Here is a 16,739-nt window from a genome sequence, read left to right on the forward strand (position 1 = left end):
AAGAAATTGAATGCAGATTCCTGATAATATTGTTGGATAGATTGAATGCTTGCTAAAATGCAGATTAATGGGCCATGCTTGGGATATACTGAATCAAAATTCTAGGTGTATGTCTCAGGAATCTATAATTTTAATAAGTACCTCTAGTGATTTTTTAAGCATGTTCAAGTTGAAGTAGTCCTTAGAGGACAGGCAAGAGAACAGATAATGGATTAAAACTGGAGAAAGCATGTCTTTAGGGGGCAGTGCTTTTTAACATTTTAATGTCATTCATTTTTAAAAGGTGTTTGCCCATGTACTTGGGGTACGAGAAGGGACAGAGACCAGAGCGTAGGTAACCAGCTCCAGGGCTCAGTCCTCACTGGCTGCCCCAAGGCTGAGAGTATCAACATTTTGAGATACCAGAAACCTATCTGTGACACTCAGAAGCTCTGTAAAGGGCCAGAAGGAAAAGGAACAATTAAGGAGAAGTTTATCAGTCAGAGTTCAAAACAGTGCATTGCCATCAAAGTTAGAGATACATGCTGCTGAAATTGGAGGAGGAAGAAGAATGACCTTTGGGTTTCAGTAGTTGGAAGGTCAAGGGAATCCTTGCAGTTTTAATGGACAAGTGAAGGGAAGGGAGAAGGCATCATCACATCTTTCTGACTTTCATGCCTCCTTCTTCCAGATTTAAAGGATCTTTAATTAAAGGAGCCCTCCTGGATAATCCAGGCTAATCTTATTTTAAAGTTACCTGAACAAAAACCTTTATTACATCTGTAACGTTAATTCCCCCTTACCATGTAATGTAACGTATTCACCGGTTCTGGGGATTAGGACATAGACATCTTTAGGGAAACCATCTGCCTACCACAGATATGTTCCTTAAAAATAACATTATTTAAAGCAATTTCTAGAAAAACCGTCCAGCTCTTACTGTCCAGTCTACATAACATAGTTTCAGAAGTGAAGTGCTGTAAAATACAGCTTTTTATTAACCTGGCACTATTATGTTGAATGGTATGTCTATGAATGATGATTAAGAGAGTGATAGCTTGAAGAATACAAGCTTGAATTAGGACAAGTCAAAAAGAGATCTTGAAAGCATCAGCTCTTGAAGAAGTATCCATCCCAATGGCAGCATTCTGTCTATACTAATGGCCTGATTTGTAACTATTATTTCCTGTTATAATTCAAAGAAATTTTTGAGTTTTTTTCTGGGACTATTGAAAGATTACGAAATAAATAATCAGAATTTATGACATCTATGCCAATGAGAACTGTTTTAATCTAGCAAAGAAAGGCTTCTCATATACATTCCCTCCCTTTTCCTAAAACTTTCTTGATACGCAAGCTATTATCTTTTTTCCTTTAGCACTGGAAAATCTTCAAATAGTCATCTGTATGTGTCATTTACTTCCTTGTAGCTCGTTCACTTATTTCTTTACAAATTTAAAAAAAGAATAAATTGTGTTGATTATTCTAATGTACCTTCTGAATTTCCTGTCTGAACGTTTGTTATCTTAATATCATTTAATATCAATATTTATTTATGGCATGCTGCAAAATGTACTGATATTGTTGAGCTTAATTTTAATTAAGAATATTACAAACTTGATTATATATGTCTCTGGTAAGCTAATGAACCTACTAATTTATGTGTGGTAGACAGCTACTAAGATAGCTTCCAGTGATCCCCACTCCCTGATATTCATGCCTTTATGTAATCTCCCCTTGAACATGGGCTGAGACTTACTAATTTGTTTCTAATAAACAGAATACAAAAGAAGAGATAAGATGTCACTCCCAAAATTACATTTTTAAAAGAGCATGGCTTGGCCAGGTGCAGTGGCCCACACCCGTAATCCCAGCACTTTGGGAGGCCGAGGCAGGCAGATCATAAGGTCAGGAGATCGAGACCATCCTGGCTAACACGGTGAAACCCCATCTCTACTAAAAATAGAACAAAATTAGCCAGGCATGGCGGCGTGCGCCTGTAGTCCCAGCTGCTGGGGAGGCTGAGGCAGGAGAATGACGTGAACCTGGGAGGTAGAGCTTGCAGTGAGCAGAGATTGTGCCACTGCACTCCAGTCTGGGTGACAGAGTAAGACTCCGTCTCAAAAATAAATAAATAAATTAAATTAAATTAAAGAGCACGGCTTCTGTCTTAGGTGTTCTCTCACACATGATGGCTTACGCTGGGGAAAGCAGCTACCATGATGTAAAGCAGCACTGTGGAGAGGTCCACCTCAATGAGCTTAGAAGCAGATTTTTGAGACTAGCCAATAGCTGTGTGAAGGAACTTGGAAGTGGATTCTCCACCAGTCAAGACTTGAGATGACTAAAGCCTCAACTGATAACTTCACTGGAGCCTACAGAGAGGCCCTGAGTCAGAACTACCCACCTAAACTGCTCCTGATTCCTAATCAACAGAAATTGTGACGTAACAAATGTTGTTTTAAGCTGCTAAGTTACAACAGCAATAGATAACTAATACATGTTATGTCACAAGAATAGCACATTGATTGAGACCATCCTGGCTAACACGGTGAAACCCCGTCTCTACTAAGTACAAAAAATTAGCTGGGTGTGGTGGCAGGTGCCTGTAGTCCCAGCTACTCGGGGGGCTGAGGCAGGAGAATGACGTGAACCCGGGAGGCGGAGCTTGCAGTGAGCCGAGATCGCGCCACTGCACTCCAGCCTGGGCAACAGAGCGAGACTGTGTCTCAAAAAAAAAAAAAACAAAAAACAAAGAAAAAAATTGCCCTCATTCTAAGTCATTAGTTTTGTTGGTTTCATCTAAAGGCAGGAAAATGAACTACAAATCTACAAAAAGTTTATACGTGTGTTTCTGCATCATAAGAAACAGTTACTTATAGATACTCGCAAAATTTTGAGACCACATTCAGGATGGCCTCAATTAAGACATAAGCGTCTATGGCATAAACAAACCTCATATGAAGGTGGTATTTCTCAGACATACAGGTGGTCTTACTCTGCAGCAGCTGAAACTGAAGCACAAGAAGCCCTTGGAACTATTATCAGGACATGTAAGTCCCACGTACTAAAATACTTGGGCCAGAGAAAACCAAGTATAGTTTAAATAGGAGTTTCCCCTCCCCTAAAATCAAAAGTCACTAAGGAGGAACTTCAAGACTGCAGGCATTGGTTGCAGTGGAGATTTTTCTCTGTGTGGCAAGCACCAAGGTGAGCAGAACCTTTAATTAAGAACAGTTAGTAATTTTGCCAAGAAATGGTAGGGGGGACCATCTGATATATAGGATGGTTCAAATTCCATAAACATTATTTATTTATTTATTTTGAATTTTTGTATTTTATTTTATTTTGAGATGGAGTCTCACCCTATTGCCCAGGCTGGAGTGCAATGGCATGATCTTGGCTCATCACAACCTCAACCTCCTGGGTTTAAGCGATTCTCCTGCCTCAGCCTCCAGAGTAGCTGGGATTACAGGCACCTGCCACCATACCCAGCTAATTTTTGTACTTTTAGTAGAGACGGGGTTTCACCATGTTGGCCAGGCTCTCCTCAAGCTCTTGACCTCATGATCCATCCACCTCGGCCTCCCAAAGTGCTGGGATTACAGGCGTGAGCCACCGCGCCCAGCCCTCCATAAACATTTAATAATGTATACTGTGTGTCAAGCACAGAGGTTGGTAATATGAATGAATAAAGATACAGTTCCTAATCTAGAAGAACTTATACTCTAAAAGAGGAGTGAGACTTTTGTATATTTTAAAGTTAAAATTAAAAAATTTGTATTAGTTTCCTATTGCTGCTATAACAAATTACCACATATTTAGAGACTTAAAACAACAAATCTTACGGTGGGGATCAGAAGTCCAAAATGGGTTTCCCTGGGCTAAAATCAAGGTGTTGGCAGGGCTACATTCATTCTGGAGTTTATAGGGGTGAATCTGTTTCCTTGTCTTTTCTAGCATCTAGAGACTGCTGTGTTCCTTGGCTTTTGGCCTCTTCCTCCATTTTTAAAGCCAGCAGTGTAGCATCTTCTGATTATGTCACTACTATCTCCTTCTCATAAGGACCCTTGTGATTACATTGGGCCCATTGGGATAATCTAGGATAATCTTCCCATCTCAAAATCCTTACACATTAGCAAAATGTGGTAAAAACTGAAGACCTAACAAAGATTCATGGTTGTGTGGCTGAATATATTCATGTTAAGAGAATGAAAAAGGCAAGTCCAAGACTGGAAAAAAATTTAAAACCTGTATCTGATAAAAGTCTGTGTCCAGAATATATAAAGAACTCTTATAACCTGATTTTTAAAAATGGGGAAAGTATTTGAAAAGACAGTTCTATCAAAGAACATACATGAATGACAAATAATACAAAATAAAACCACAATGAGATGTTATGACACTACCACTCAAATGGCTACAGTTAAACATCCGACTATCCTACATTTCATCAAGAATGCAGTGCAACTGGAACTCTCAGTTACAGTTTTTATAAAATGTACATACTCTTCTAATACAAGCTAGCAGTCCTTGCTCTTAGGTGTTTACTTAAGTCAAATTATCTATACACAAAGACTAGTACATAAATATTCATAGTAGCTTTATTCATAATAGCCAAAAACTAAAAACAGTTTTGTGATTATGATACTGATATATGTATGAACTTAGCAATAAAACTGAATGAACTGAAATAGAGAACAACATGGATGAATCAAAGAAGCATTATGCTAAGGGAAAGAAGCTAGACACAAAAGATGACAGACTATGTGATTCCATTATATGAAATCTGGAGAAGACCAAACTATAATGACAGAAAGCCTAATCGTGGTAACTAGGGCTAGGAGCAGGTAATTATCTGCAAAGAGACGAGGAAGCTTTTTGGAATGATAGAAATGTTCTACATCTTAATTATGGTGGAGGTTATGACTGCACTTTTTAAAATTCATCAAACCGTACAACTAAAATTGGTAAATTTCGTTGAATGTAAGCTATGCCTAAACAAGGCTACATGAAAACATCTGTCTATACACACAAGCACAAATCCAGTTAAGCAGTTTGCTAATCTTGAACTCACACTTGGAACAATTATGCTTTTTTTAACCTCCAAGGTAATGTGTGAATGAATCTGAGCTCTTTTGGAATAGGTTTATGTATACAAATACTATGAAATTCAGGGGAAAGCTCTTTCTACTTGGACTTACGAACAGAAGACAGAATTTTTGAGCTTCCTCCTTTGAGCTGGAGTTGCAAGGAAAATTTCTTTCTTTTTTTTTTTTTTTTTTTTTTGGAGACAGAGTCTGGCTCTGTCACCCAGTCTGGAGAGCAATGGTGCAATCTTGGCTCACTGCAACTTCTGCCTCCCGGGTTCAAGCAATTCTCCTGCCTCAGCCTCCCGAGTAGCTGGGATTATAGGCGTATGCCACCACACCCAGCTAATTTTTGTATTTTTAGTAGAGATGGGGTTCTACCATGTTGGCCAGGCTGGTCTTGAACTCCTGACCTCAAGCAATCCATCTGACTCAGCCTCCCAAAGTGTGGGGATTACAGGCACAAGGCACCACGCCTGGCCAAGAAAATTTTTTTAAAAACTTTCTAGCTTCTTTATGATGACATCAGAGGATTGGAATTAGAAGGGGGAAGGGTGACCTAAGAAGAATGTAACTGAAGTGGAGAATCTGAAAGGAGGCCAGACTGTTGGAGAGGGAGTTCCACTGGGCTGCAGGAAAGCATAAGATTGCCTTGGTAAAGTGAGCTCCATTCATGGTGTACCTTAAGTTCTAGAATGAGGAATAAGGAATTGATTAGTGGGTCAGTAACTGTCCAACTGGAACAAAGTTGGGAAACCATTGTGGTAAGGTAAAAAAAAAAAATTTAGGTTATTTAATGAGACTTGTGATCAAAGGGTAAACATCAGATTATAGTGTTGATATTTTTATGCAATATGGGAGAAATAAAGGTGTGGTTTTTATTATGCATTAAATGAATTATATTGGATAACAGTAACAGGTTTTCATTAATTTTATTTATAACTACAGATGCTTCTCAACGATAAGATTACATTCCAATGAACCCATCGCAAATTGAAAATATTTTACATCAAAATGCATTTAATACACTTAACCTACCGAGTATCATCAGAACATACACATTAGTTTACAGTTGGGCAACATCATCTAACATAAAGCCTACTTTATTTTAAAGTGTTGAATGTCCCATGTACTTCATTGAATACTATACTGAAAGTGAAAACCAGCATGGCTGTATGGATCATTGAAGTACTATTTTTCCTGAATGTGTAGTGCTTTCATACCACAGTAAAGTCAAAAAACCTTAACTTAAACCATTGTTAAGTAGGGAACCATCTAATAATGGATCTTTATGAGATAATTCTATTCTATTTGTGAATAAAGTAGAATTCTCTTCGACTCTTATTTTATCTAACAAACATATTAGCCCAAAATAATTCTTTGTAGTATTTAGCTGCCTACTTACTATTTAAACTCCAACACTGAATCTTCCATGATTATGTATATTTTCAACAGTGAGTCCTTTCTTGCACACCGAGAAAATATGCAACAGATGATGAGAAGTTTTTCTGAACCCTTCGGAAGAGACTTGCTCAGTATCTCTGATGGTAGAGGGAGAGCTCATAATCGTAGAGGACATAATGATGGTGAAGATTCTTTGACTGTAAGTTCTTTTTTTTAAGACAGTGAGAAGGCCCTGTAGGAATTTGAAGAAAAGTATTACAGAAGTATATGTCTATAATGATAGGATATGACTAATATTCTTGTTCTAGAAATCACTATAATATAAAAGAGGGGACCTTTGGAAAGGTGAATCCTGAACAGTGACTTGTCAGCTATATGGAATTCCACTATGCTACCAAAACTTTTGGGTCCATAGAAGCATATATTAGAAGCAAAACTTAAACCATTATTTTTTATATTTATGTATACATTTCTCACCTTATAACTTCCTCTGATATCTGAAATTAGAACAGGCAAGGAAATATCCTTTCTCTCCCATACTCATTGTTTTAATACTTGAAAATAGTATCAAAAGCTACAAAGGATTGTCTTTATTGGACCAGGAAACACTAATCTTCTATATGGTTACCTATGAACCTTCAAAGCTTAGATTAACCTTTAATTGTATCTCAAAAGCTTTACAACTGAAATATATTTTCATATGTCTTGCTTTAGAGCAAAGCTAGAGGTTACAAACATACTCAACTAAAAATTAAAAAAAAAAAACAGGATATTTATATATCGTAACCATTTTCTTTTTTGCCTCTTTTATTTCTTTTGCTTTTTCAGCCTCAGGAATGATAGTTCTAAGATAACAAGCCCTCAGGAGTTTCTATAAAGATGAATCTCAACAATTGAAATGTAGATATTTGAAACTCAGTAAACATTTAATTGGTAAATTGAGAAACTTCTCTATAATAAATGTCATAATCAAACGAATTGGATATTATTTTTCCAGGCAACGAGTTGTTCTCTTGTGCCTTTTGGCGATTTTGGTAGTATGGTTCGTATCTTAAGACACAAATCATTTTAGCAATATTTTCTGACAAATATTTATTTTTCATTAACTGAAGCTGACTAAATTGGCACGCAGCCCTACTTTCATAATGGCTTTTTAATATTTGTACTGAAAACCTCTGTTTCAAGTATCAAACTTACCTTAGAAAGTTTAGGCACATGTTTCCTGAAGTAAGTCATTTTAACATATATAAAATTCATCTTCAAAAATAAAAAGTAGATTTTATTGAATGAATATTTGCTTGCTTTACAAAAGGGATCCTCATAGTTGTGTTTGAAAGCTGGGGACTTCCACATGCTTATGATTACTTTCCAAAAGGTTTTTAAAAAAGTACTAAACTGTAGATAGATAAGCACAACGTTTGGAAAAGCACAGATTGACTGCTTTCTCTAGGATTTTGTTGCCACCTTGCCCATGCAGCTTTTTCTTGTCTGTTCTTAAGAATGGCCACTCTGCAACCAGCGTTTCTACCACCTGTTTCTTAGGGTTTTTGTGCTGTGTCTGTGATGCTAGCTTCCAACACACTAAAAGCATTCTGGGGAGTAGCAGAAAATAACATGAATTTGGAACATTTGTATCTACAGTCTCATAAAAAGGATTTTTTTTAAATTATTTTGTGCTGCAATTGAAACATTTGTTTCCTTGAAGTTTGGCATACAGGTGTAACATTTGTCCCTCCTGACCAGAGTATTTAGTAAGACAAATGACCAAAAAAAGCAGTTATAACACAGAGTTATGAGTAAAATGATCAGGAAGTTCAGCATGCTATGGGAGCACAGATGGAAAAAAGCACCTTTTGAGGTGGGGTGGGTCAATCCAAGTAGATTTCTTGAACTTTAAGGATTAATAGAAGTTAGCCAGAAAAGGAGGGAGGGGAAAGGAATACTGTTCAACAGAGAGGGAACAGCATGTGAAAAGACCTGGAGGCTAGGGAGCTAAAACATGTTTAGTATCACTTAGCCCTAGAGTATGAGTTGAACAGTAGATATTGATGAGGAAGAAGAGGTAACCAGAGACTTCTTTAGGCCATAGTAAGGAGAGTAAACATTATCTTAAGAGCAGAGGAAGCAGTGATGACTTATGTCAAAGTGGTAATAGAGTCAGATTCTTGAAAGATTAGAAGAGACCATAGTGGACGCAGGGAAGCCAGAAGGCTGTTGAAGCATTCTTGGTAAAGTATTAGTGATGGCTTACTTCTACTAGGTAATGTCTATGGTGATAAAAATGAATTACCTCATTTGAGAGAGAGTTAAAAGGGCGAATGGATGGAACTTGGTGATTGATAGGGTTGAAGGAGCAGTAGAGAGGGAGAAGGGAAGTATCACACCCATTTTTCTGGCATGAAGAATAAGGTAGATGGGAATGCCACTGAGATAAGGCATTGATTCAGTACAGATACAGGAGTGAGGTGGTCAAAACAATCATTTTAGTTTTGGATATTTGGCATTTGAGGCATCTGTGGGTTTTCCAGGTAGATTTATCTGGTAAACTGTTGGATATATGGATTTGAGCTGAGCTAGAGATAATTTATTCATTCATTCATTCCACAAATATTTATTAAACCCTCTTAAGTGCCAGGAATTATTATATATGTATTGGGGATATTGTAGTAAATAGACAAAATCACCCTGCCCTCAGAGAGATTATTTTTATGAAGTGGGAAGACAGACAATAAACAACAAAATAATTTCAGATAGTCACAGTACCCTGAAGGAGATGAAACAGGGTAATGATACAGAGATGGGGGGAAGTGAAGGAGGGATTAGACAGGTGACCAGCAGTGGCCTTTCTCAGGTGGTGATACTTGAATCATGAGAAGGAACTAACTAGGTTTAAAGTCAGGAGGAAACATTTAAGGAAGAAAGAGGAGAATGTGTACAAAATTTTTGAAGGCCTTAAGGGCCCACTGAAGTTTCAACTACATTTTGTACCCCAACTTTTTGTCACTCCAGTGTGTTGGGTCACCCCAGAGCAAGTGCAGATACATCTTTTGATGGTTGATTTGAACATGAATTGAAAAGGGGGCAGAAATACCCAAATGTCTAATCTTTTCCTCTCTCTCTTTTTATCCTTCTTTGGGTTAACCCTTCCATATCTCATGAAATAAGAACGGATTCTCAATCTAGTGTTAAAGCAAATATTCAGAATATTCCCTGAATTGTGTTTGCCTCTCTGAAATGCAGAATTAATTCTACTTCAGTCCTTTTTTATCCAAATATATATTAGTATTTCCTAAATGTGCCTCTGTTCCGTACAATATTAAGTGCAGGTTCTAAGGAGGAATTTGGTTTTCCCACCTGTTTTGCATTATTAATATCTGTAAAAATCCAATAGCAATAGAACGCAGAGACACAAACAGAACTTAGAGGATTCAGAGCTCTGCTTGGTTGAACAGAGAAGTTCATTAAACCAAGCAACTCATTCTGTTTTATAACAGATGATTTACTGGCTAACACATTGGAATGTGTGCCTGACTCTTATTTTCTGGTGAGTCTTCCAGTGATAAAACCTAAAATTAGTGGTAGATTTTAAAACCTAAAATCAGTGGTAGATTTTCCTAGAGCAAAGTTTTTCAACCTCAGCCCTACTGTCATTTTGGGCTGGGTAAAATTCTTTGTTCTGGGAGACTGTCCTATCCGTTGTAGGATGTTAAGCTGCATCCCTGACCTCCACCCACTAGATGTTATATGCTCTCCTCATCTGTGACAGCCAAAAATGAGTATAGTTATTGCCAGTGTCCACTGAGAGTCAAAATCAATCTTGGTTGAGAAACTACTGTTTAGAGGAATTCTTAACTGTTTTTCTGAAGACACATACCTCACGCTTTAAGGGTATAGCCTACTGACCCTTCAGTAGGCAGCAAATTGAAGGCCTATTAGTAAGGTGAATTGATTTCTGTCACCCGGATCCTACTATGATGAGAGGAAGCCTGGCTACTTACTCGAGGGGCAACTTCTGTCAGCCATATGGTACTGCTGGAGGTGACACTGGCATCTTATACCCAAATTTAGTTATTTGCATGGTGGAGTATTGAGAGATAAGGAAAATTATGAAAACTATCATATGCTAGAGAATATATCACTTAGTATTTAACATACACCAAATTATGTTTTGAAAAAGTGAGTAATGAGTGATTAGATGTGTATGTGTTTTTATATATACATGCACATATATGTATTTATAATGTACAATTCTCTAATTATTTGTATGTTGGCTCTTTGGGATTTTACGTATGCTTCAATTTTCTCCTTAACTAATCACTGTTACTATATCCTCTTTAAGTTATCTTTGTCTGATTGATTACTGCATGAGATTTCACTAAATGAATTGGAAAAAAATGTTTTAGCTGTTTTGGAAGATGTATTTGCATCTTTTGTGTTGTTACCTATAGTTAATAACATACATACTTCCTGATATTCTGTAGCATACAGATGTCAGCTCTTTCCAGACAGTGGACCAAATGGTGTCAAATATGAGAAAGTATATGCAGAAATTAGAAAGAAACTTTGTAAGTACTAAAAACAAAGCATTGAGAACATTGTGTATACTTTGGTATATTCTATTTCATAGTGGCTTTCAAACACTTTTTTAAACATAGTGGTTAAAAAAGATACCTTACATGATTAACCCAATAAGCAATATTTGTATACTTTATAAATATATTTGAAGCAAAAGTTTCATGAAAAAATCACTATACTATTTACAGTATATACAGTTATTTTCTAGTCTATTTCATGTTTTAAAAATCCTGGTTACAACCCACTAAATTGAGTTCATAACCTCCAAGTTTGAAAAATAATGTTAACTTTCAAAATTTTTTAAAAATTGGAAAAAATTAACCTCAAAAACATTGATTCTATTGAAAGTCACTATTGTAAATGAACATTTTATATGAATTTGCATAATTTTATTATTAATAACCTGTCTACTTAAAAGGATTTGTAACATCTAAAGAGTTTTAGGGTTTTATAAACAACTCTGAAAACAGAAATTTTAGGAATGATGTTTAAGTATAGATCCCTAATAGTCCAAATAAACTAGTACTATAATAATACTCTCTATATTAACATCAAAACCAGTCAGTTGATTTGATCTGAAGAAGACCCATAACATTCTAGTCATCCAGTTTGAATTCTATGGATCATTTCAGAATGCCCAAATAATCTAGGGCATTATTGGTTTTAGTAATTTAGCAATCTGGTACCTACAGGAGGAGGTATGAAACTTGATGTATAACTAATTGATTGGCTTGATGTTGGCAAGATTACGCACAAGGGTCAACCACTGACTATAGAAGTATCACAGGTTTGGGGGCATAGCATCTTTATTGAAATCTAAGCCACGAGCACCCAAAGACTTAAGGATCTCTGAGTGAGTCACTATTAGTCTTTGTAACGAGAGTGGGATAATGGTACCTAAAATGGACAACCGTTAGGACCCTCTAGGGGTGACTTTTTTTGGGTGGAGGTAATTTTTCAAGTAACTTCTCACTTGAGAACCTGGGTGTGCCTTTGACTACACCATATTGGTAGTTTAGTATCCTTAGTAGAACTTACAGCTAGTGTTGTTACTTATTTGAACTCTCTGGCAATAATTATTTATATTTGACTCAACTGAATTTACAATTTGTTTACCTGTAGGGTCAACTTTCAGTGGATCCAAATCGACATTCATTTTGTTCTTCCTCAGTTATGACTTATTCCAAAAGAGGAGATGAACCGCCAAAGGTTTTTCAGGCCTCATCTCAAACTCGTCGAGCTCCAGGAGGAGTAAGTTTTCTATAAGCATTCCTAAAGTTTTATAAAGTTAGGGGATGATAGACTGTCTAGATCAAATTTTAACTATTAAAATTTAATCTGGTACAAGATGGCAGGGGGACAGGAGGGAGGTGTGGGGGTTGGGGGTAAGGTAGTCCTCACTGTGGAAACCATTAAAGCTCAACTGTATTTACTTAGTTTGTGGCAATTTTTTGTAGCCCCCCCATCCCCTGTGAGGGTGCCTTTTTTCATGTAAATATCTATGGATGTTTATTACCTTTACATGTTGACAAGATAAACAAAACACGAAAAGAAGCCTTTGTTTCATGAAATTGATGTCTATTTTTAAGTTTACATTTGAAGTGAATTAATTTTTTAACTCATGAAATATTTCAAGTGTACAGAAAGGATATACAGAATAACATAAGTGCCCATATTCCTGCCACCCAGTTTAGTCATATCATAACATTTTTCTCTATTTGCTTCAAGTTGTCTCTTGCTTTGTTTTCTTTTTAAGCAAAAATGTACAGAGGCAGTTAAACCTTCTAATACATTCCTCTGAGATCTGTTTTCCCTTTCTCCCCTTCTCAGACATTACCATTTTCCTGTATCTGGAGTTTATCATTTTCACACGTTTTTACAATTTTATTACTTAACTTTTCTATCATTAAAAAAATAGATTATTTTCCAGATTTCCCAACATTACATAAAGGGTATCATATTGCATGTGTCCTCTGCAACTTGTCTTTGCTGAGTAATATGCTTCTGAGATTTATTCAACTTGATACATGTGGCCCTGGTTTCTTTAACTTCTATGTAGTATCCAAAATATGAATATATTATGATTAATACGCTTCTGAGATTTATTCAAGTTGATACATATGGCCCTGGTTTCTTTAACTTCTATGTAATATCCAAAATATGAATGTACCATGATTTTTAAATCATTTTCTGTCGATAGATATGTAGGTGAGTCTAATCTTTCACTAATCTTTATACATGGCTCCTTATACAAAGAGTCTAGGAGTGGTATTGCTGAGTTGTAGGGTATGTGTACTTTCCTCTTTACCTAGCATTTCCAAGCTACTATCCCAGTGATTGAAACTGTTGGCTTCCAAAACTGTGGCTTGTGAGTTTCCATTTCTCTACTTCCTTGTTAGTACTTACAGTAAAAATTTAGGTTTACCAATCTAATGAGTGTGAAGTAGTACATTTTTTAGTTCTTACATATAAAGATGAACCTTTTAATGATGCTCTTGCCATAGTTCTGCTAATTAATCTCAGACATTTTAATTTTAACTTTCTAAAAGTGACAATGTTAAATGTAAACAGAATATAATGGTAGATGTCCCACAGTAAATCATGTTAGTAGCTATCAGAAATATTCTAATAATACTTCCATAGAGTTGATAGGCGGGAATCATGAGATTCAAGCCAATCAACATGACTGATGAATAACTAGTTGCCCTTACTTGTAGGAATCCCACCATAAACTTCCTTCTATTACATTATCTAAGACAGTCTTGAAGGCATTAAACTATAATTGCTACTTTTGTTTTAATATTTGATTACAATTTGGAAAAAGGTTAAATTGTATGGGTTCTGTTTGTTCTAGACATTTTCATTTTAAGGAGTTCAGGAAATACCAGACTTATTACCACAGTTTTACCACAAGTTAATAGTGGAACTGAGTACACATTATTTTTAGAGCAGTAGATCTATGGCCATATCTCTGTAGGTAAGCTGGCCCTGAGATATACATTCTATATATGTTTAAATAATATTTATTTATTTTTACAGATAAAAGAAACCAGGAAAGCAATGAGAGATTCTGATAGCGGACTAGAAAAAATGGCTATTGGTCATCATATCCATGACCGAGCTCATGTCATTAAAAAGTCAAAGAACAAAAAGACTGGAGATGAAGAGGTCAACCAGGAGTTCATCAATATGAATGAAAGTAAGTTATCACAAAAAGATAGTATTCTTTCTCATAAAGTTAAAATAACAGATGTACTTGACATTTTTTTTTAGAAACATGTCATAAGATGTAGTTTTTGAATAATACGTGTAGAGAATACCTCGTCAAAGTAATAGGATTGTGGTTTCATCCTTTCATAGGAGAGCTCTTTTTTATAGTGATTTTTGGCAGTATGGGATATTACTTTATTTTATCCTTGGAAAGTGGAATCTTTTGAATTGTTATTTAGTAATATTATCAATAGGCAAAATGCGTCTTTAAATATTTTTTCTGATTATCAAGAAAAGTACATTTGAAAGGTATAAAGACAAAAATCATCCATAATCCAAACTCAAAATGCTAGTAATATTTTAATGTATTTCTTCCTAATCATTTTATATATATATAAACATACTTTTTTCTCAAATTACTATTTTACTTTTATATAGTTTATATTGTGCTTATTTTAATTTACCATTATAATTGTAAAGTTACTTATCATGCTGTTTTTCAAAAACATTTTAAGTGGTTACCTTAAAGTTTTATTGTAAATAAGCCATAATTTTTACTTAAATCATTTTGTACTGTTCAGTACTTAGGCTTTTGTATAGATAAGATTTTAATTTCTGTTATATGTTAGATTACATGTATGTCTCTCTCTCTCAAGTAAATCTTTTCTTTTTCTAGATTTTATATTTATTCTTCAATGCATTTACATCCTTCTAGTGTCCTAACTCTTCTCCCTGTAGTTTTTAATTATATTACAATTTATTAACAAATTTAATAATTAAATTTAAATTATTTTTATTAATTTTTAAATCAATATTGCTTTTATATTTAATTAATTGTATTAATTCAATAATGAAATTATATTAAAATTTAGTTGGATTCATCTCCTAGTTTCAGAAAGTATTTTGAATAATGTTTTTCCATAATAAAATGTTTAAATTTTAAATTGTTGTATTAAAAAAGAAATTCTGGCCGGGCATGGTGGCTGATGCCTGTAATCCCAGCACTTTGAGAGGCCGAGGCAGGTAGATCATGAGGCCACCAGCCTGGCCAACATGGTGAAACCCCATCTCTACTAAAAATACAAAAATCAGGGCCAGGCACAGTGACTCACGCCTGTAATCCTGGCACTTTGGGAGGCTGAGGCGGGCGGATCACGAGGTCAGGAGTTCAAGACCAGCCTGACCAACATGGTGAAACCCCGTCTCTACTGAAAATAGAAAAATTAGCCGGGCATGGTGGTGCTCGTGCCTATAATCCCAGCTACTCGTGGGGCTGAGGCAGGAGAATCGCTTGAACCCAGGAGGCAGAGGTTCCAGTGAGCCGAGATTGAGCCATTGCACTCCAGCCTGGGCGACAGAGTGAGACTCTGTCTCAAAAAAATAAATAAATAAAATAAATAAAAATACAAAAATCAGCTGGGCATGGTGGCCCGCACCTGTAATCCCAGCTACTTGGGAGGCTGAGGCAGGAGAATCTCTTGAACCCGGGAGGCAGAGGTTGCATTGAGCCAAGATCACACACTGCACTCCAGCCTGGGCAAAAGAGCAAGCCTCCGTTTTGGGTGGGGGGGAGAAAGAAATTCTATTAACATTGGGGTTTGATAAAATTTTTCTTTTTTTTTTTTTTTTTTCTTTGAGACGGAGTCTCGCTGCGTTGTCCAGGCTGGAGTGCAGTGGTGCAGTGGCGTGATCTCGCCCCACTGCAAGCTCCGCCTCCTGGGTTCACGCCATTCTCCTGCCTCAGCCTCCCGAGTAGCTGGGACTACAGGTGCCCACCACCATGCCCAGCTAATTTTTTGTATTTTTAGTAGAGACAGGGTTTCACCATGTTAGCCAGGATGATCTTGATCTCCTGACCTTGTGATCCACCTGCCTCAGCCTCCCAGAGTGCTGGGATTACAGGCGTGAGCCACCACACCTGGCTGGGGTTTGATAAAATTATTCTTAGGCAATAAGATAGAAGCCATGATATTGTGACCTGTGTTTATTTGTAACCTCTGTAATGTTATCACATTTATATATATATACTGAGTATTTCACAATAATCAACATTTTGATGAAAAATTTAGTGAAGGAACATAATATTTTAAAGCAGTCTTAAAGAAGTACTATCATATCTCTATTGTTGCTATTATGGAAGTTAGATTACTTCATAACAACATGAATTGACATTCTAGCTCAGTAACCTGTCTTAGGAAATTGACAACAGAAACTTGTGAGGTCAAGTTACATAGAAAGATGGTTAGGTGAATAGAAGTACTAGCCACAGAAGTATACACTATACAGGAAGAGTATATTCACTGTGAGATGACCCAGGAAGAAAAACTGTTAGTTAATATAATTGGGTCGGCTGGTCCTTTGGGTAGAATATCCAGGCAGGTGAAAAAATAGATCATCAATAACTAGATCATCAGTAGGAATAGGAGAGGAACAGACAGGAAAAGAAATACTATTTTTGTCAAAGACCCTTATATTTGAAAC

The 16,739-nt window shown here is 36.2% G+C and overlaps 1 protein-coding gene across 8 annotated transcripts in view; it reads left to right on the forward strand.

Moving 5' to 3' along the window:
* MLF1 (myeloid leukemia factor 1) overlaps window positions 1-16,739 on the forward strand; it is a 36,589-nt gene that overhangs the window by 17,129 nt on the left and 2,721 nt on the right. For 3 of the 8 annotated variants that reach the window (XM_063620327.1, XM_063620333.1, XM_063620328.1), the window contains exons 2-5: window positions 6,525-6,672; window positions 10,955-11,038; window positions 12,171-12,299; window positions 14,088-14,247. In XM_063620327.1, coding sequence (XP_063476397.1) covers window positions 6,525-6,672; window positions 10,955-11,038; window positions 12,171-12,299; window positions 14,088-14,247 — 521 coding nt within the window. Of the gene's footprint in view, window positions 1-2,924; window positions 3,033-6,524; window positions 6,673-7,470; window positions 7,516-10,954; window positions 11,039-12,170; window positions 12,300-14,087; window positions 14,248-16,739 lie in introns of those variants that run through there. The other 5 variants (XM_063620326.1, XM_063620325.1, XM_063620330.1 and 2 more) reach the window with 3 other exon arrangements.

This window comes from Symphalangus syndactylus, chromosome 17 (genome assembly GCF_028878055.3).
Source record: "Symphalangus syndactylus isolate Jambi chromosome 17, NHGRI_mSymSyn1-v2.1_pri, whole genome shotgun sequence".
Lineage (NCBI taxonomy): Eukaryota > Metazoa > Chordata > Mammalia > Primates > Hylobatidae > Symphalangus > Symphalangus syndactylus.